The sequence below is a fragment of the Paroedura picta genome, chromosome 5 (assembly GCF_049243985.1).
Source record: "Paroedura picta isolate Pp20150507F chromosome 5, Ppicta_v3.0, whole genome shotgun sequence".
Classification (NCBI taxonomy): Eukaryota; Metazoa; Chordata; class Lepidosauria; order Squamata; family Gekkonidae; genus Paroedura; species Paroedura picta.
Window position 1 is genome coordinate 37,974,979 of NC_135373.1, and position 21,078 is coordinate 37,996,056.

The 21,078-nt window shown below is 44.7% G+C and overlaps 1 protein-coding gene across 1 annotated transcript in view; it reads right to left on the reverse strand.

The window, feature by feature from the left end:
* Nucleotides 1-1,074: 1,074 nt before the first annotated feature.
* Nucleotides 1,075-21,078, reverse strand: part of THRAP3 (thyroid hormone receptor associated protein 3) — a 31,593-nt gene continuing 11,589 nt past the window's right edge. Inside the window, exons 3-12 of the mRNA XM_077337303.1 lie at nucleotides 19,577-19,743; nucleotides 15,719-16,600; nucleotides 12,838-13,590; nucleotides 11,021-11,193; nucleotides 9,880-9,985; nucleotides 9,064-9,148; nucleotides 6,366-6,547; nucleotides 3,640-3,838; nucleotides 2,754-2,909; nucleotides 1,075-2,462 (exon numbers count right to left, since the gene is read on the reverse strand). Coding sequence (XP_077193418.1) covers nucleotides 2,241-2,462; nucleotides 2,754-2,909; nucleotides 3,640-3,838; nucleotides 6,366-6,547; nucleotides 9,064-9,148; nucleotides 9,880-9,985; nucleotides 11,021-11,193; nucleotides 12,838-13,590; nucleotides 15,719-16,600; nucleotides 19,577-19,713 — 2,895 coding nt within the window. The 5' untranslated portion in view covers nucleotides 19,714-19,743 and the 3' untranslated portion in view covers nucleotides 1,075-2,240. The remainder of the gene's footprint in view (nucleotides 2,463-2,753; nucleotides 2,910-3,639; nucleotides 3,839-6,365; nucleotides 6,548-9,063; nucleotides 9,149-9,879; nucleotides 9,986-11,020; nucleotides 11,194-12,837; nucleotides 13,591-15,718; nucleotides 16,601-19,576; nucleotides 19,744-21,078) is intronic.

Consider the following 21,078-nt stretch of genomic DNA (forward strand, 5'->3'; position numbering starts at 1 on the left):
TTAGCCTGCTTTTCTACTTCCTGCTGCTGTAAACACGGGAACGAGCACTTCTCATTCTTCCGGATCCAAGAACTCTGAACAGGAAAGGGTTGGTCAGCTTTGAAAAATACACTCTAAAGCCACTGCAAAAAAAAAAAAAACCCTTAAGTGACAAAAGCTACCGCCATGTACAAGGGCTTAATCTCGGCTACTGTTAGCTTGTGCAGTTCAGCTACTGGCCAATTACACAGGAGTGGGAGACAAGCCTCTTGTTTAGATCTAAAGCACACATCCTGCTCTTCTCAAAAGACTCCTGAGTTCACTCTATGACAGCCTACGCTTCTTGTGGGGCCTTCTACGAGTGGGGGCTTGTGCCAGGCCTTTCCCAAGTGCATCAAGGTTGCCAAATCTAAAAATGTACGATCAAGGACTGTTACAGTTCAGACCTGTAAATCTGGTTTTGCATACACAAAGGACTAGATGTTGAGGGTGTGTGCTCTTATTGTTCAGTGCCCCACTTTAAACCGGGAACACAATATGCAAAGTAACTCCCCTCCCACTTTCTGGGGAAAAGCAGTGAAGAACAGTGAGGCCAGACGGGTCCCTTTGCAACTGAAGGCCTTGCAAATGAGATTTCCCCAACAGTTCTCAAGAACGGAGCAGAAACTTAGAGGTGCTGCTCACCCAGTGGTGGGTGCAACACCCGGGCCTTAGTGTTGCTCTCAAGTGTAGTTCAACGTGCTGGCTCTAACTCAGTGGGGTTCTCAACCTGGGGGTCGGGACCCCTTTGGGGGTCAAATGGGCCTCATGGCTATGAAGGTATGCACCCAGCAGGTGATGAAATCCCCAGAATTATGGGTGGGGCCCCAAGGGGGTTCTAGAGGCCAAAGAAGAAGTCCATTTCAGTATCATCCAGAGCTGTTTGCACACACACACACACACACAGCAAGGCAAGTATCCAAAGCACATGCCATTTTGACACAGGGAAGCCAGCTGTTTATAGCACAGAGCTGTGCCTTTTATTCAGCAGCAATCTTGACAGACACCTGTTAAACGTCGGCCGTAAAGGCAAAGAAAGACACCAGAGAAAGAAACTCCTTTCCAGCTTTTTAATGAAATTTTATTTGCACAATCAAAACAAAAGCTTGCAGGCGTTAACTAAGCAAGAACTGCACCGGGTCCCATAAAATGAGCCCAATTTATAGCATAGAGAGGATGGGGTGGGGGTGAGGGGCAAGAAAAGCACCACAAACAAAAAAACAGATTTTCAAGGGACTGATTCCTCTATGCAGCAACAACATTCTCTGTAGCTGGCTTGGAAGGCCTGGAAGCGAGATCGTCCCCCCTGTGCCAAAACCTTATCTGAGCACTACGAATTTAAAGCTGAAGATAAAACACAGAAACCAACCACCGGTAACTTTTCATGGTCGTCACAGAAGTGAGTCAAAATTGCTTTATAAAAAGATTAATAAAAATACTGGAAAAAATTCTTATTTCTCATGCTACAATTTCTGTTAACCTAATAGATCCAGAGGTTTCTTAGAAAACTATGCAACCCTGAAAAGTATTCGAATTCACAATTGGAGGCAAACAGGATAAGTGAGATATCTAGAGTGAAAGGACCAAGATGCTGCTAAGATCAGCCAAAAGCGGGGGAGAAGGGAGAGGTTTTCCCCAATGTTGTACTACGCCAACTTTCCTTCGACAACAAAAAAAGGGAACACAGAACGGGGACTCACTAAAAAGGAAAGGACTCCAAATTCAAATGGGAGGAAATTTCCTTTAAAACTTAAGAACACGCAGTTTGGTCCCAACGATTTATACTCTGGTGTTTAGTCACATGCGTCGTCCTTTAATATGTAAGAACCACAAAAGCTGTTCTGAAATTAACCATCCGTAAAGGGCACCGTCTCTATTATATGCAAAGGCTTAAAAGAAAGGATTCTATTTTTAAAACTCCACAAACAAGGAACAGGAAGGACTGGAAACAAAAACTGAGGCATTTTTTCCCTTCGCCATCTTTTTCTCCTTCTCTCCCCCCCCCCCCCCCCCGGCCCCGGAAACAAAAATGATTGCCAAAGAGTATCGGGAACAAACTTACTCCACGTTGTCCTCCAAGGGTCACACACACACAAAAATTAACAAACAGAAACACATTCAACTAGTCAATAAGGATCAGATGCAGTTCGGACAGGCAGAGGCCACCCCTCCAGAGGCTCCTGCTCCGGGCTCCCAGGACCCTCTTCACCAACTCACGCCTCCTACTCTGCGACCGACTGAAGAGCTTCTTTCTCCTCTCGGTTTTCGGCTCCGCTCTCGTCGTCCTCGATCTCTCCCTCCTCCCCGCTAAATTTGTCGTGGGCCCATTTGGGGCTGGTGTTCGATTTCCGGTACAGGAAACGGCCCCGCCCACGGGGGAAGATGCCACGGCCTCGGCCACGGTTTGCCCATTTTTCACCACCTTCCCCCTCGCGGTCGTCGTGCTGCGAGAGCAATGGAAAAAGAGAGTTGGGCCAGGAAATATCCGCTCGGGCTCTTCCCATTCCAGCTTTATCCCCCTTCCTCTTCCATTAAAGTTAGCTGCTGCCCCCTCCCCCCCCAATATCTTGATAACAAAAAAACTGTTCCTTGGATGATGGGATTAGGAGGCGGCAGATTCTCAAATCTTCACCAGAGTTTTTATCTGCCATGGGGAGGGGGCCACTTCCCTGAAAGCATCTCGCCCCTTCCAGCCCCCTCCCCTTCTGGTTCCAACGTTTCCCACCACCACTTACCAAGTAGTATTTCTTGCTCTTGGGAGTATACTCAGGGTCCCACTCCTCTTCTCTGGCTCGCTTTTGGAAGTCACCGCTGCCACTGCTGTTGTTGTTGTTGCTGTTTCCGGAAAAGGTGCCTCTCCCCCAGCCGCGGCCTCTGGCTCGGAACTGCGGCTGAGAACACCAAGAAGAGGAAGAAAAGGTCAAGGAGGAGGAGGCGGCACAGGCTGCCTGCAATCAGGCTGCTGCCGCAGAACCTTTCTGTTTGCAGACTGAGATGGATGGGGCAGCCTTGCCCGAGCATCTCTGATTACACAAGAGGCTGAACTCTAAAGGCCGGGCATAGGTGGTGCTTCTCATTCTTCAAGAAACCCCATTTGGGAAACCCTTCCAGGGCTGGCTGTCAAGAAACTCTGAGGTTTTACTAAACCCTGGTTGAGAATCCCTGTGCTAGAACAACACATGAAACAGATGAACGCCAACTAAGGTGATGGAAAGTGCCATCAGGCTGCAGCTGACTTATAGCCACCCCATGGATTCTCAAGGAAGAAGATGAAGAGAGACGGTTTGCCACTATGTGCCTCTGCACAGACATCCTTCGTGGTCTTTCCTATCTAAATACTAGTCAGAGCTGGCTCTACCGAGCTTCCTGGGCCACCCAGGTCAGGCCGCACCAGCAATAGCATGCCAAAAACATTCTGCAACTGATTTGTACTGATGGGAAAGTGTAGGGATTTCATTAAACGAGAGACAGAAAGAAGGGGGTGGAAGTAGGGAGAGAAATGTGGCAAAATGCAAAAAATATCTGCGCCCAGCTGAGCTCAGCTGGTTAAAAAATTTAATTCACTGTCGTGGAACAAAGGTTGATCGTTGAGAAAGTGCGTCTTCATAGGGAGCAACTTACAAAGGTCCCCCGAGCTCTGCCCCGCTCGTTTGGGCCAGCAAACTCCTTGGTGCCAAGGCGGGACTTGTCAAACCCGGGGGCGGACTCCTCCCGCTCTTCGGCCTCCTCAGCGTATTCCTCAGCTTTGTAGGAGCGGGAGGGCGAGGACTGTGAGGATGAAGAGCTTGACCTGGATCGCTCCCGCACACGCCGGTGCTTCCTGAAAACCAATGGGGGACAGAGAGGCATCTGTCAGCAGAGGAATGAGCTTCTACTTTTATTCAGATTCTTCTTACAGTGAAGGTAAACAACCATACAGGATCCCTCTTGCAAAGGGATCTCAGCTACTAAAGAAGGGAATGATCCTGGATTAAGAGAGACGGTTTGGACTAGATGGCCTGTTGGGCCCACTGCAATTCTATACATCTATGATTCTGACCCCCACCCCACCCTCGTGCATCCATCTTCCTGTGCACGAGTCATCACACATCTGCTGCCAGCTGCCTCTACATACCAGTTCTTTAAAATGAGGGCAGGTGCTGGTGGTTCTCAAGACGTGGCCTTATCTCTCAACAGTTTTCCAAAAAGGAGGAAAGGGTGGAATGAGAAGACAGGGACAAAAGGATATAAATGTCCCTCTCCTAATCCAGCATGTCTTATTGATCTCTGATGTACAAGATGAATCCAGCAACATACTCATGTCATCTCCCGATACCACAAGGACCAGATCAAACCAGTAACTAGGGATGTGCATTCGGATATACTTGAAGAATACCTTACCAGCATTTTTTGGGTAGATATCAGCATCCCAAATGTATCTGGGTTTTCTTGGGAAAACCAGAAGAAAAATCCCAGATACAGTCAGGAATTAGCAGGGAGATCTGAAACCAGCAAAGAGGCAGGAACAGCTCCCACCTCTCAGCTGTTCTGCATGCTTCAGCTGCAGTCCCTTTAAAATTTAAAGGGATTGCAGAAGGCAACCTGAGAATCAGTTATGCCGATGGGGAGCAGACTGCTCCCACCAGCTCGACTTGGGGTTAACTTCTCCTGCAGCCCGGTTTAAACTGGACTGCAAGAGAAGTGAGCCCATCCAGGATCTCCTGTACCTACAGGGAGCAAATTGTTCCCTGGCTTCTCCTGCAGCCCGGTTTAAACTGGACTGCAGGAAGAGCCAAGCCAGTCCCAGGATTGGGCTGTCCTTTTTCTTTTAATTGGTATTTTTCTTCTCAGGTCTATTAAGAGAAAAAAAGAGGAATTTCCCCAAAATTGGGGATTCAAATATTGTACTGGTTTTGGGATTCATGATTTTTCAGGAATTCCGATTTTTTTTTTCAAATCCAATATAGACCGAAAGAAAAAATACTGATTAAAAAAAAATTACACGCTCCTACCAATTGCTATGTGAAAGCTAGGAGGCAGGAGAAGGCTCCCATTTCACTCCCTAGCTCCTAGATCACAGCAACATATATGAAACTGCCTTGTGCAGAATCCGACTCTTGGTCCGCCAAGATCAGTATTGTCTGGCAGCAGCTCTCTGCCTCTCGGGCAGAGGTCCTTCACATCACCTATTATCTGATCCCCATATCATGATGGTGGGGACTGAACCTGGATCTTCTCAATGCCAAGCGGATGCTTTACCATTGAGCCATGTCTCCTCCTAAGCCCCCTGGACTGACCTACTTCACCTCTCCTAAGCACTTGCTGGAATATCTGTGTTCCTCCATGGGTGGCTGAATTGCTAAGTGCCACAGGGCTAACCTGTAGCTTTAGAACGGGTGCAAGTCAGTGCCGTGATCTGGCGTCCCTTGAAAGATCAAAGCGGGATTTATCTGGAATACAGACTACCCAGTGTCCTCAGCCTTCTCCTGCAAGGCACCCTCCACCAGGTGGTCCTCCCTCCATGCTGAACAGCAGCTGGGCCCAACAGCTCCACAAGAATAACGAACCAAGTGTTGGAGTAAAGACAGCTTAGCATGTCTGGGCACTGCATTTCTCTAGAACCAGACTGTGTGTGGTCACTTTTTGTCTAAAATGGAAACTTCTGATCTTTCTATGCCTTTGTTCTCTTCTCCTGCACTTGCAAGAAGCGAAACAATTCTGCAGCTCTCTCCTGTGCAAGCAAGCCAGAACACACCCATGATCTCATACTCGCAAAGATGGGCTGCCAGATTAGTTAGCCAGGAACAGTATGTTGATCAGGCTTCTGTTGTCCTCTTCCTTTATTATAAAAAATGCTGGTGAATGTGTATAATATTCCATAAAAGTCCCTTGCCTGTTGCATTATACTGGCTTGAAGGGTGTGATTGCACATGGTTCCACGCTTTAATAACTGTACAACCTCGCTATCTTAACCTATAAACTTGATACCAAGTGTGCATCCCCCCATCCCCAGAGCCCTCACTTAATGCACTGACGTTCCGCAACAAACTTGCAGGCATCCCTTGATAGACAAATCAATGTACAATGTTGTTTCTGAAGGAAGAAAGCATGAAGCCATTAACTTAACATAACAAGCCCTGTGATCATTCAGGCTTGGCATCCAAATCTCTGATCTCATCTCACAGGGGAGACAGCTTCTATTATATACAGGCGCCCATGATATACAGTGTCACATCCCACACGGGCAACGGCAAGCACTGGCCTGCACCTGAGAGTTTATAATCTGAACTCATCACTGTAGCCGCAGTGAGCAGCAAGCATGTGGCGCCTCTCTAGAAAGGGAAAGGGAGTGCTCCTCTCTTACGTACTTCTTTTTGGACCCTTTGTGAGACCTCTCTGTTTTCTCGGCTGATCTCTCCCGTGAATGACTTGAGGGTCTGGAGTCCACCGATTCCCTTGACTTGCCCCGCTTATCCTTCTCCTTATGTTTTTTACGCCGCTCAATGTCAAGGCGCAGATCCACTGGGTCATCTTTATATTTGCTTTCAGCCTGCAAGAACAAGAACAGGGGAAGGGCTTACACACAACGGCACCAGCAGTCCCCCTGCAAAACCACCACCCTTTCCACTTTGCTCGGGACTGAAAAAGCTTGCAGCTGGGAACACACTGCTGCGGTTAACACTGACTGGTTGTGCAAGGCAAGAGGAGTCTGCATCTTCCCCCATTCACTATTCTGTATGACAAAGGTTGTTACTAGATGAAGGCCGGACCAAAGCCTCTCAAAGGCTGGGCAAGCGGGAAACGTTAGCGCTCACAGGGGTAGGGTTCTAAAATGGTGTTCTATTCTTCTGCCCTCCAGAAAGCTTCTCATTTTCTGAAGGAATTAACTCAGCAAAATTCCTCACCCCTGCCTGGAAAAAAAAAAGAGAGATAACCTCCCTGTGGGAAAGGTGAAACAGGAGTGTTCAAATGGGCTGCAATCATGGAAAGAGAAGGGAAAACCTGTAGATCATTTTCACTCCACAATCCCTGGCCAGCGGAAGACCAGGGGAGATGAAGGGACCAGTTTAGGATAAATGGGGGGAGGCAGCCCTGATTTGTGCGCTCCCCCTTAAGTCTCTGGTTACCTAGAAGTGACTGTGTATTTTGCACTTGCTCAGCTTTCACCTCACAAATTCAGAGATGTGCAAAGGAAGCACAGAGGGTGGTATGGTGAGAGCCAAGAGAATGGCAAAAAGGCTATTCCTATTACTAAAGGTGGTGGAGAGAAAGGAAAAGCACTGGCTTTCAGAGAGCCCTGGAAAGCCAAATCTGTCTTTTCCTTCATAGCTGCTCACTCCTTCCTCATCCCGTCCCAGTTATTCTGATGCAGCTCCCTGTTCTTTTGGTGCCCTGCCTCCGGTTCCTCCTTTTTGCCCTTCAACTGAGCAGCTTAGAAACAAGCTTTGACAGCACAACGTTATGCATTACAAATTATCCAAAACACTTATTTTTGTACAACATTTTGTAGGATTATCAAATATTTATGCAGCACAATGAGCTTGGGAGAGCACTAACTGAAAAGGTATTCTCAAGAGACTACTTTAAAGGAACTTCCCATGGAAAAATAAATAAATTAAAGACACATGTTCCCAAATCCCCACTCTCTTCTAGTTTAGCATTTATTAATTTGCACAAATGGGAGGCGATAACTAAGAACACAGGAAAGTAGTCAGAAGATTCAGTCTTACAAGCAAAAAAAAACCACACTTGCTGATAGCCCAGTATCTCAAGTTCTGTTAGCAAAACAGTAATTGCTTGCATTGTTATAAGTCCTCCTTGCTTAATTGCTACTGTTAACACTGAATCTCTACAAGGTCTTGATCCATTTCTGGATTGTTTAGGCCCAGGATTAGGTGAGACCTTGGGCAAACTGGATCAAGGTCTAGGAAAGGTTTAAAGGGTTAGCAGCCCTCTACTGAAAGGTTTACTTACACGCGTTGCTAGCACATTTTGGGTCAAAATAAAGGCTGGAGCTGGCAATTTTTGTACGTGTGCATCTTTTTTTTTGCTCCTCTGCCTTCCACACAGGTGAAGGAGAATTCTTTTCTACTCAGAAAAACAAAGCTGATTGCTGGCCACAACGAAAACTGATCTGTATCTGAACGGCACCAACAAAACTTATGCCGACATTTTGCTTAGTTCGGTTTCATGTAGAGCTCTTTAGGACCGTACACCTGAAGCATGCGCCTTTTTGTGCGTGCCCACACATGTGGCCTGCACTGCCAACTGGTGCTCAAGGCCCCATCCATTCCAGAAGTCTATTATCCTTCAAAAGTGACAGATGAATTTGGAGAACTGCAAACACAGATGATAGGAAAGCAACAACTTTGGCAGGATCGACTTTCTTTTTTAAAAAACCTTTGCAACAAACATGTATGAAGGTGAATAGATAATGCTTAAACCCGAGACGTGCCCATATATTTTATTTATTTCAGCTTTTAAAAACAAAGAATGTATAATCATTTCACTTTCCACAACTGCTTAAAAGATCCGGAAAAGTTTAATTCCCTCCTGTATTTTTAAAAATAAAGTAATGGCAGTCAACAGAAAAGAAAAAAAATACTTGGCTCAGTATGGCTCAGATATGGATTCGATTTACTTCCCTCGGTTTCTGACATGCATGTCTTTTTTTGAAAACATGGTTGGAAATATCACGGGTAATACAAGTGATTTAGTCATACTTACAAGCAGCAAAATATCACAAAAAGTCTCTTCCATCATCAAGGTCACTTGTTTTCCAAAAATCCACTTTTTTTGTTTCAAGCTCAACCTCAATTGACTTTGGGGTCATTTTTTTTTTATACCATATTTCTAACCACTTCACAAAGGTTGTTGATACATTTTTTTTAATAAAAATTAACCCTTTGTAGTTCATTTTTAGAATTATGCCCATCCTTGAAAGAAAAACACAAACTTAAGTAGAGAGCAAGTTAAATAAAAATATCACTTAAAAAAAATAAATAGACGTTCATGCCCACAGCACGCACAAATTGTATTTTGCTATGGGTGAAAACAGCAGTTCACCTTATAGCTGGTTTCTTTGGAACTTTTGATCTCCTCCTGTGAGAATCCGTGTTTTCTAAACGAACTCGGAGAAATGTCAATCCTCCTATAAACAGAGAGGAAGAACAAAAAATTACCATATGAACACCACCTTTTTGTCATCCAACATACAAATCAGACTTCAGAATTACGTCACAAACCAGCAACTGACCCCCTAGCATTTGATGAACTGTATGAGGGTCCATACAGGAGAACAGTCGGTTTTTATACCCCGCTTTTCACTACCAGCTGGAGTCTCAAAGCGGCTTACAATCGCCTTTCCCTTTCCTCTTCCCACAACAGACCCCCTGTGTGAGGGAGGTGGGGCTGAGAGAGCTCTGACAGGGCTGCCCTGAGAGAACGGAACTCTCAAGACTGTGACTAGCTCAAGATCACACAGCTGGCTACATGTGGAGCTCACCAGATTATAAACCGCCGCTCTTAAACACTACACCAAGCTGGCCCAAGTCTAACATCCTGGCTCAGCCATAACCCTCTAGGGATGTTGTGAGCAAGTCACTACTGAGGCTTAGCCTTACCTGACCTGGCCAGTCCTCGTTATCACTTGGAAGGCCAACCACCATGGCAGCCCAGAGTGGCTACGTGGAGGCAGACAATGGCAAACCACCCGTTCACCTCTTGCCTCAAACTCTACAGAATCATCGTACGTCAGATGCAGCTCGATGGATCTACCACTGGTGTCTCGGGGCGGTAAAACCTTGAGAGCTTTCAAGCAATTTAAATGGCAAGCCATCTGGACCTTTCCCTCCACTGGAGATCTTGCCACGCAACACCTACCTGTGGATTTCAGGGCTTTTGTTCTTAGCCGATTCCTGCTCTGCTCGCTTTAGATATTTTGTAAAGCGTTCATTCAGCGTCATTCCCGAAGACCCAAAGTGGTGCTCTGTTAATTTGCGGTGATGAAACAGATCACAGAATTAATACTGCACTTACGACTTGAGTGAGATAAAAGTAAACTCTGCATGCAAGACTTCAATACCTTAGGAAAGCAAATGAAGAAAGTAATAGGGGAGAGAGAGAGAAAAAGGAAGGATTCATTTCAATGCAAAGAGATGCAGAGAATTTCTTCTTTTTAAAAACTGTGGCTGGACCCCTTGGATCTGCTGCACTACCCCCCCCCCCACACACACACACACAAGAACGCTTTCTCCTAATGCCAAGAGGTGCTCCTGAATCCCAGGCTATGAGGAGGCTTCTCACGTGAGGGCACAGCACCGGTGCTAGAGCAGTAAATCAGCAGGATCCAGTCCTAGGCTTCTAACCCATCTAAAGCTACCCAAAACTGTGCCGTTCTTCTCTCCTATTTGGATCCTGCCACTTGCGCCCACTGGTGCAGGTAAGTGACCATATTAATCTATTTTTTAAATTGCCGTAAGGTACTGGCACTTGTGAGATGGAAGCCATACAGAAAGGAACGAACATTAAGTTCCTTCCTACTTGCTATTGTACTCCATTGTGCTAACTGCTGACTTCAAGAACGGCTATTTTTTTCTGCACTGGAGCACCACCATCTTCTCCAGACACTGGTTGGAGGCCAGCGCGTATTTCCCCCCACAAATTGCCTTCTTCATGAGCATAGATTCAGATGGGTAGTCAGGCTTTGTAACCGTCAGTGTCATCAATAAGGGCTTTAGGATTCCAGACAGAGCAGATTCCATTCCCATGTAGCTGCAGCGCTGCATATAAACCTACCCAAAGGGGACATGCCACTAAAAATGTTGGCTCTTTGGCAATTTAAACTCAGTGCAGAAGTTCCATGAAAAGGAGGCACCCATCAGAGATGAGCAGGGCGCCTTCCTATGTGCTCACCAAGTCACACACACCCTTCTACAGACCAATGATAACAGAGTTAGTCCATGGACAATACTTGGCCACCAAGCCAGCCCCACGATCACCAAAGGCATCTGCAGCAGCTCACCTTTCACATGATGCACGATAGTAACTATGTGCTGGGCAAAGAGCTCCGAGGGACTCCGCTGAGATTGGGCCGACTGGATGTGGTGAAAGATTGAGCGGAACTCCTGCTCTTTTTTGTTGCTGTGCACCAGATCGCGACAAAGCTTGCGCTCCTGAGCCAAAATTCCACTCGGGCTGATGAGGAAACAGGCACACAGGTTAAAGAAGTCTGGCTACCATAAAGGCAAGTGATTAACAGCTGCCAGCAATACAATGCCATGGAATTTCACTAGTTTGCTTCTCCCAAGGTGTTTGTGAGCGCTATTTCTGCATCACACAATCACCTGTGGGAATGTTGTTTGAGAGATGGTTCTGTGATGGGGGATCATAGCTGATAATCCGTGGGGGAGCACCAGATAAAGACAGCCTCAAATGTTACTTGGTATACAATCTTTCTGATTCATGAGAGACTTACTGGTAACAATGCTACCACTGACGCTAAAGGTAAAGGTATCTCCCTGTGCAAGCACCGGGTCATGTCTGACCCTTGGGGTGATGCCCTTCAGCGTTTTCATGGCAGACTCAATACGGGGTGGCCTTGCCAGTGCCTTCCCCAGTCATTACCATTTACCCCCCCCCCCCACAAGCTGGGTACTCATTTATTGACCTCAGAATGATGGAAGGCTGAGTCAACCTTGAGCTGGCTGCTGGGATTGAACTCCCAGCCTCATGGGCAGAGCTTCAGACAGCATGTCTGCTGCCTCACCTCTCTGCACCACAAGAGGCTCATTACCACTGAAGCTACCACATGCTATATTATGACAAAGCCCCCACACTAGTACTGTGAAAGAGTAAGAATCTTGGGGATTTCTTGGCCCATTCCTGTTTTAGATCTTATAAAAATTATTTATTGTATTTACTGTATTTTCAATTTGCAATCTCAAGCAGTGAATTTAATTTTTTTTTTAAGTTCACTCCTTATAGGCACTGTAGAGGAAACACAAAGGCTTTCATAACTTGCAGTCTATGAACAGAAGAGTAACGCCAAATAAGGCTCCTCTAGTCCAAGAGAGATTACATTTTAGCCAAGGTGCTAATAGAGGCACTTCTGGGTTACCTTTAGCGCGTCCTGATTTAGAGTAAAAATCCAAGCAGTTGAGTGCCAAGATTGAACTCCCAACTAATTTTGTATAAGGTGTTATTTTCTGGATCTGATCTCTCGTGTTTTGTAACTACTGCATGATTATGGTCATATGAGAGTTTAAAAGTATCAGAAAGGCTGGTTCCATCACATTTCACTATCAGCAGGTTGGTCTATGGACCAAATTCATTATTTGAAGGACTGTTAACAAAAAAGAAGCCAAGAACTTCTGGTGGCTTCACCAGCTGATGATGCACAACTCAGAGGGATTTATGCCTGGTGGCATTTTACATGGATGGTTTTTACACAGAAATTGGAGACTGCAAGTATTTTCAGGGCAAAATTTCTCCCACTCCTGACATATTGTAATAGAAAGTAACTCTGTTCCCCATCCTCAGGCACGTGTCATTTCCCGCTCTTCCTTCTGGGACACTTAAGCCTATTTCTTGGCAGGCTTCTCAGTTTCATGACGCCTACTTCGATTTGGGATCTTAAGGTTTTTGTCACATCTCTAGTGAAGCTTGCCTCTCATGGCTCAATTTTTTTTTTTTTACTGAGCACGTTCCTATGATTCATTTTTTTTTAAAGGGTTACTTGTCTATTCTCCTTAGAGGTCTACCCCGTTAGTCCATTCTGGTTCTCCCTCCACCTCTTTCCCTTTCCTTCCGCTGCCAAGACAGGCAAGCTGAGCCGCTCACCGTGCAAGATCCTCATCAAAAGAATCCATCCGGAGATTAACTTGGGTCTCCCGAGTAATCGAAAAGGAGGACTTCCCAGAGGCTAGGCCATCTCCCCGAACACCTGCCTTCTCTCTACCGTCTGAAGCCTTTCTCAGAGGAGGAGAGGCAGCACTTTTCTCCAGGCCAGCCTTGTAAGTGGTCACGCGGAAATTCTTCTCGGGAACAAAGCCTCTGTGCCCGGCTTCGGCTCTCTTGGCAGTCTGCCTTTCTTCTTTCTTGGATTGCTCAGCATAGGAGTCCTCCTCCATCTCTTCCGCTTTCCTTTGTTTCTCTTTGGCGGTGGGCAGAAATACCAGGCCTTCCCATTTGCCCGCCCGATCTTCCTCCTGGTTTTTACTGGAGGCAGACACCGTCTTAGACAGAAACTTGGGTTCATCATCCTCATCCTCGTCAAAGTTGGTATCCTTTCGCCCTTTACCCTTCATTTTTTTGTCTGGCTCATCGGACTCATCTTTGCCATAGTGGCTCTCCTTGTGGAACTCGGCCATCTTTTTTTCAAAGTCATCCCGGAGCTTATAGCGCTTTGGGGACTGACTTCCACGATAGACCTTCTCAGGATCAGCTTTGGGAGCATATGGATCCAGTTTTGCTTTACCATCTGCTAATCCCATCTCAGAGAAACTTCCCTTCTCCTTTGTTTTCTCCTTTTCCACACTCATCAGTTTCTGCTCTTTATCTTTGCCATTCTCAGACTTTTGCTCTTCCAAGTACCTATTTGACAAAGACAGAATAGACACAGATTATAAACTATTGTTTTGAATGCTGATGGATCAGAACTGTGAGAAGGCGCCTTGTGCCACTGATAAAAGTTACTACTTCGTTTAGCTTCTTTCGTCTGTGAATATTTGGAAACAAAGATATCTGTTCACGACAGGTCATGGAAGGTGGATGTACAGAGTTTAAGTACCACCAGTAAAATGGAAATGCAACATGAGCAAAGAACCTAGTTCCACAGCTAGAATTGGGGGGGAAATATGCAAAAAGTCTTACCCCGCCTGTGCGTTCACTTACAAACCTGTTTGTGGAGAATTAACCCATCAATATTTTCACCTTGGGCTGCTGTGCTTTTTTAAAAGTAACACACATTGGAAATTAAAGCCTCAAAAGCTACTTCAAATTTTGGAGGCAAGTCTCCTAGGGAAGCTAGGAATAATTCAAAACACAAATAGAAGCAAAAAGGTTAACGGGGAAGATATTTCACTGGGTAAGAGGAACATGAACGATCAGCAACCCTGTTAAACTTGGCAAATCCCCAAACAAACAGCAGGGCACCCAAACTACAATGCGGGGGGGGGGGGGGAGGAAGAGAGTTAATGGCAATTCACAATAGATTTCAAAAGCACATTGCGATGACGGTGAATGACATAACAAAATTAAGAGTTGAAAACCTGCAAAGTGTTTGAGAATTAATACCCTTTCTTCTGAAATGGGCTTTTGAAGGAGCTGGGTTCAACTAAAGAGAACCATGAAAAGCAAAGCTGTATTCTTCTAGCAAGTTAATGGTTTTAGTGACTGTTTTTCTTGGAAGTCTGAGCTTGGGAAAACAAATAATAAAGTTCAGGCAATATTCCTGCCCAAAGCACATGTACCAGCTGCCACCTCAGTCACTGTGCGTGGCTTTATTTTTGCTGAATACGCAGGCTGGCTTTTGCACAGCTGTCACCAGCATTTGCCAGAAGCTGAGCTCACAAGAGGATTCCAAAGGAGGGTAAAAATCTTACCCATTCTTTTTCAGAGCCTCATCAAACATTTCTAAAATTAGGACTGGAAACTCTTCTGCTCCTAAAACATGACACCTGGAAATCTGACTTTCTTAAAAAAAAAAGAAGGGTTTTCCCCCCCTGTATTCAGAAAGTTAGAATGCAACACCAGGAAGTCTGATGTATTTTTCTTCTATTTCCTCTACTGCTGGCCTGAGGAAACAGCTGTACACTACGGATCTAAAATACGCACCAGACACACAAGCAGCCTCAAGGCCTATTCAGCCTGCAAAAATGAAATCAAGACATTTCCTCCCTAAGAAGGCAACAGCTGTCATTCTGGGACAGAGCTACACTGTTCCATCTAATCTCACTTGGAGAACCAGAGGGTGGCTTCTGACCCCATTCACTCCCAACCCCTCAGAAAATGAGCACAGACATTACTAATCTTACAAACAGAACAGTTTGAGTCCAGTGGCACCTTTGACCACTGAAGTTTCATTCAAAGTATAACCTTTTGTGTACAGGCACACTTGTTCAGATATGCAGGCACACGAAAGCTTATACCTATGGGCACTGGCAAAAATGGGATCATTTTTTTCTAAATTGCCTGTCCTCACTCTGTTGCTTCTGCTGATGAAATCAGATGTGAAAGGCAGTGGTGCTTTATTTGTGGTGCCACCTGTTTCCAGAAAAGTCCAGTAAGCTATTCAACCATCTGCCTTCAGCCATTTGGTTAGATTGTTACTTGCCAAGGCTTTTAAGATGATTTTAACTGGTTATCCCTGCCTTACCAAGCTTTCCAGACCTGAAAAGTACAATCTTTATGATGTTATTGTAATCGGTGTTATAGCATTATGTGGGCACTGCTACTTGATGAGAAGCCTAGAAATGCTTCAAGGAATCAAAATCCCACGGACGTTCAGCCCAAATAATCAACTATATCCTGTTAAAATGCTTCATCTGATCTTAGTTTCTGATTAACTCAAAATTTAATGTTAAAATTAACTTAATTAATTGACATTTCATGTACATTTTAAACTTAGCCTTAGCATCACCACAAACCAAACTGGACCAATGGACTGAAAAGTCAGGCAAACATTCAATAAACCAAAATAGGGAGAATCAAGACAGCTTGCCTCTTGGAGAAGGCTGACCCCATTTCCTCCTTCTGAGATGCCCCATAAATGGAACCAATAGTTGTGGGGCTTTTGCACACAGGGCTCTTCCTTGTTGGACTCAGGCCTCCTAAGTTATGCTCAAACTGATGCGAACCAGCTTGAAAGGAGCTGCTGCTCTGCAAACCCGAGCCCATCTGAGAAGGGTTGGAGGACGTTGGGCTGGGCTTCTGAAGTGGGCTCGGCCGGGGGGACCGGCGCCTCACTACAACCGACTGCAGGGGGCTCTTTAATGCTGGGCTGCGCTCTTTTGGACTCATCTCTGTCACAGAGGCTCTTGACGCTGAGCTTGTGCCGTAAGTGCCCACTTCTTGCCAAGGCTTTGATCCCTCTGAGGATTTGGCATCCTGGGCACTTCCTCCCGAAAAAGGCTGTTCTTTGGTGTCATCTCCTTGGCTGTCTCCAGCACCCTGAGATCCTCGAGCATCCTTAGAAGAGGACTTCTTGTCCTTTATAGATCGGCGCTTGGACTCAGCTCTGCTGTGATTAGAGGAGGACCGAGATGAAGACGACCTCCTGGATCTATCAGATGAAGACTTGTCAGAATTCCTAGAATGGCTTCTAGATCTTGGTGATGGAGACCTTCTCTTGGGTGACCTTGACCGTGAACGGCCCCTGCGAGGGCTGTAAGCTTGACGGTAGTTTTGCCAGTTGGACCTGTAATTTCCATAGCCGCCTCGATTATACTGGCCCCATGGGTAGAATCCTCTATTCCTTCCACGGAAGTAATAGGGCCTCCGATACCCCCTATTATGCCCTCGGAAATCACGATTCTGGTACACTCGTGGGTGATTTCTCTCTCTGTTGTGAGATGGAGAATATGACCTCGAACGGGACCTAGAACTGAATGAAGGAAAATGTATTTGTGTAAAGCCATAGGCCATTGCAAAACAATGCCAAATATCACAAAACATTACAAATATAAAAGTACGAGACGTATTAAAATAAAACAGGCCTGAGAAAAAGAAAAGTTACTTGGAATGGCTGTATCTAGTGTTGCAGCTTTCTGGCTGAAAAATAATAATGTGCATCTTTTTGTGTGCATTGCTCCCCCCTGCCATCTTTAGTAATCACAATGATATTTTCCTTCCTATACTCCAAGGGTATCCCAAATAATGCAGATGGACAAAAGGAACTATTCCCGCTGAGACCAGAATTTATCTAGAAGACTGCTCTCTGGACACCTAGGCACACACCTCCAAAACACCATCCCCAAAGGTTCCAGAGCTACTGCACCAGAAATCAAATCATACAGAAGCCACCAGTGTCTTAAATTTACCAATTTTTACCTATGGTAATTAGCAAAAGCCCTCCTCCATAGAGAAAACTTATGGTTTTCACAAAAATGGACAAAGATCTCAACAAGGGAAAAAAGCCGACAATGTTTAAGACAGGAAATTGGGAGATTTAATAAGGCATTATTTTTGCTTCTTGGAAGGGAAATAAACAGCCAAGAACTTTAGAAGTCCTTGTGAAACCAGTTTTCTCCCATCAATAAAATAACACTTTTTAAGACTGCAGAAATTTACACCTGGTTTTTAAGCAAGAGAAAGCAAGGCCTCTACACATGCCACAACAAGGAAGGACATAAAATATCAAGCACACAAAGGGGTATGCACATGACAGCAACCAGGTACAGTTCTGGAGGAAAACCACACAATCTGAACAACACTATTAAAAAACTCACTCAGAGAGTGCTCACAACAAAGATTTCCACAGACTAAATGCTACAAAGTGTTTTGCACAATATAGGGAAAAAAGCCTGATTAATTCAAATGGACCATTAATATGACTAGATGTAAGATTTTAATTCTGAGGAGGAACTAAATAGGATTTGAGGGAATGGAAGGGGAAAGAGAAGAGATCCTATATGCTAAATTGATTTCTTTTTACAATTCTCAATCAAACAAAAGCAGGCTTTAGAATAGCGAAATTAACGTTTGCAAGCATGAAAAATGTTTAGTACAAATCCACACAAGCGAAATTGCTGCCTCGTCTCCTATATTAATGCAGTCTCTCTTGCTGAGAGGAAGAAAGGTAAGCAACTTACCCCTGGTACTGTTTCATTCGCAAACAGTTTCAGTAACCCAAGATGAAACAAGACATGCATACAGCCTGGTGCAGGTGGTGAAAATGAGCCAATTAACATGTGTTCAGAAAGCACTAAACAGTATGTGCAAGAGCTGGTCCCCAAGTGGCTACTGCATTGCCTTACCAATTGCTACCGAGGGACCTGCTCCTTCCAAAATCCATTCTGCCAATTTAGGGGCGCAGAACTTGAAAAATTACACTTCAAAAAACTGTGAAGGCCTTTAATGAGAAATCATCAGAAAGGATACCAAACATGAAATATAGCAGAGCAGACAGATGGGAGAGTGGGGTGCTGTAATCCAAAGACTTGTGTTGCCTTATGCAGTTTGCCACAACAGTACACTTGCATCTTAAGTTCACAACCATGCAGTGGGGATGGAATGAAAGACACTGGCCACTTGCTAACTCCTATGCCCTCAGAACCCAACCAGATTTGAAACAGAATTAAGGGAAAGCTCCCAGAGAAGCCAGTCACAGTCTCCCAATTCAAGCCCCCAACAGCAACAGCGATTTCTTCCAGCCACAAGACACTGAACGAAACCTACCTCTGCCAGTGTGCTAAGCTTGTGCCACATGATTTGCATGCACCGGTTTCTTCCATTTTGCTTCCTGGCTAAGACATTCACAAAACTGAAGCCACCCCCATAGCTGACCCTTGCCAGGGACATTTTTCATGTGAAACTGACTGCCCATTTACCAGAGCTCTCCTGAATGAAGCCAGACATACCCAGCCTAGGGGTAGCCCTTTCCCAAAACTCTTGTCTGCTGTAAAGATAATTCTTGTCTTTCAGCTTCTCTTCTCCATCTGGTTTCGTCTTCTCCTATAACCCACCTTCTAATAGTATTTTACTATGTTTCTGTATCTTGTTCAAAAACCACCAACTAATTATTAACAGTGGCACTTACTCTTCCAGCCCAGCAGAAACAAAATGGGTGCTAATTTTTTTAAACACCTTCAAATTGTAGTTAAAGTGTTCCTGAAAAGCAAACCAGTGTCATAAATAGACACGTGAGGTTTCATTTTGCAAGATGTGCCAGAAAACTGCTCCCTGGAGATTATCAAGAACTCAGCTTTTCTTTAAGTGAGTCCAGGTTTAAGTAATAACTGGAACCACATTAAAAATTAACTCCTTCTCCCAAGTTTCAACGATAAGGATACTCATGAGGCACAGAAAATGCACATGCCAACTTCACCACATCATTTCCCACTTTTACCAGAAGTGGAAGGATAAGGAATTTAAGCTAGATACAATAGCTTTGAACCTGAAGTCTTGAATACAGACTTCGCCTCTACTCACCGAAGCTCTGGGCAAGAAATACCCATTTAACATCCCTTCAGGGTATTTATTCACCTTGCTACTATAATTTACAGCATTCTACAAATTAACAAGAATGACAGAAACTGGCCAGTAACTTAGACTCTCTGCCAACAATCAAATCAAAAGGAAAGCCAACTATTACAAAATCTTTCCCAAGGAATCTAAAATACAAGGGGGAGAGGGGCAGGGTTAAAAAGCTACTCTTGACGTGGCTGAGCAAGAGCCATTTTGAGAGAAAGGTTATAAAAATAGAATGAGCTGGCAGACAACAAAAGTAGTAACTTGAGACGACAGAATATTTTACATTATCTGGAATCCAGCAAGGGGCTTTCTACAGGACAGCTCTCCTTTGTGCACAAATAAATTAAAGACCCTCATGACACTGTTAGATACAACCAGCAGCACTTACCTGAGCCTGCGTTTCCTTGACCGTGAAACAGACCGGGATCGAGAACGGGACTTTGAAAAAGACCTGGACCGAGACCGCGATCCGGATCTTGAACGAGAGGAACGAGATCCTGATTTTGATTTATTTGTTTTTGACATCTCTGCTACCTCCTTGACTTAAACCTGTCGCTGCAAAGGAAACAAAAAGAAGGTCTATCACACACAAGCTTCTTCACTTGACTGTTCTAAGTTTAAGAACAGCACATTTCTCTTCCCCCCCAAAAAAAACGTCCAGCAACTTTTAAAATGAAATGTTAATTTACTACTTCTGTGCTCTTTCATTACAGAAACAAGTCATTCTTCTCACTGCCCATATACGTAAAGCCATTTAGTCAAACCACAAAATGCAAGTTTGTCCAAGCTTCCTGAAGCCTTCCCATATGATCTGAAGACAGAAACAAAATTCACTGTCTGCCACAGCTGAATCTTCCCCACTTAGACAAATGTACACTCACACATTACGATGCGGTATTGGCTCTGTGAAAAGCCCTGGCCCTGGTAAACCAAGTTATAGACTTGTTATAATGAAGCAGCCACTAGGGACTCCTGTTGCAGCCAAAATAAAACCGGGAGTCCTTCCAAGTATTCCAAGGTTTCAAATGTTGGTAATGGAAAAGAATTTTCCTACAGAATCTAATGTCTTTGAAGAATCACATTTTGCATAGGCAGAATGTAGCAAAGTTACCTGGAACAAAAAACCCCATCCGTCTAACAATTAATTTAGGCAACAACAACAAAAATCACCAACGCCCCAGGTATAACCGAGCAGAGAATGACTAAGCTCTCAAGCAGCACCTTTCATGAGCCTCGTTTTACGCCTGGGCTGCATGGAAAAATCTCATACACCCACTTTCAACAGAACAAGTAGCCTGTGGCTGCAAAGGAGAGCAAAACAGCACACTGATACAAATTAGCTGCAAAATCTAGTCTTTCACAGACAAAAGGCTCCTAGTTACTCAAGCAAAACTTTCTCACTAGTTTAATATGTCAAACAGAATACGAAAGCATGCCTAAACTTTTATGAAAAGCTCAAAACTCATCTCTCCATACCCACCCCAGACACTGTTCTAATTCTGGCTAGCAAATGGAAAAGAAAAACCAGTTCTCTTGCATGCCCGGCCCATTTTAAAAACAAAATGGGGAAATCGCATACCTCAAGTAATCCTCAGTGAAGGCTGTGAAAGCTCCCCCCAGTTTTCTGCCAGACTATGCTGCAAACCTAACCCTATAAAGCTAACACCTGGCCTGGCTCATCACTTTCACTATACAAAGAACAGATTGGAGATCTAGTTCTATGCTGTTAAGCACACACTGACTTAATTCCTAGGAGTGATCCCTTTCGCTTCTCTGGAAGCGAAGAAAAATCAGAAAGTTTACATGGTGGTTCTGCCACATACTCCCATAAATATCCCTAGCAATTATAAGAAGCAAAACAACCTCACAAGTGGGATTTCCAGACCCTGT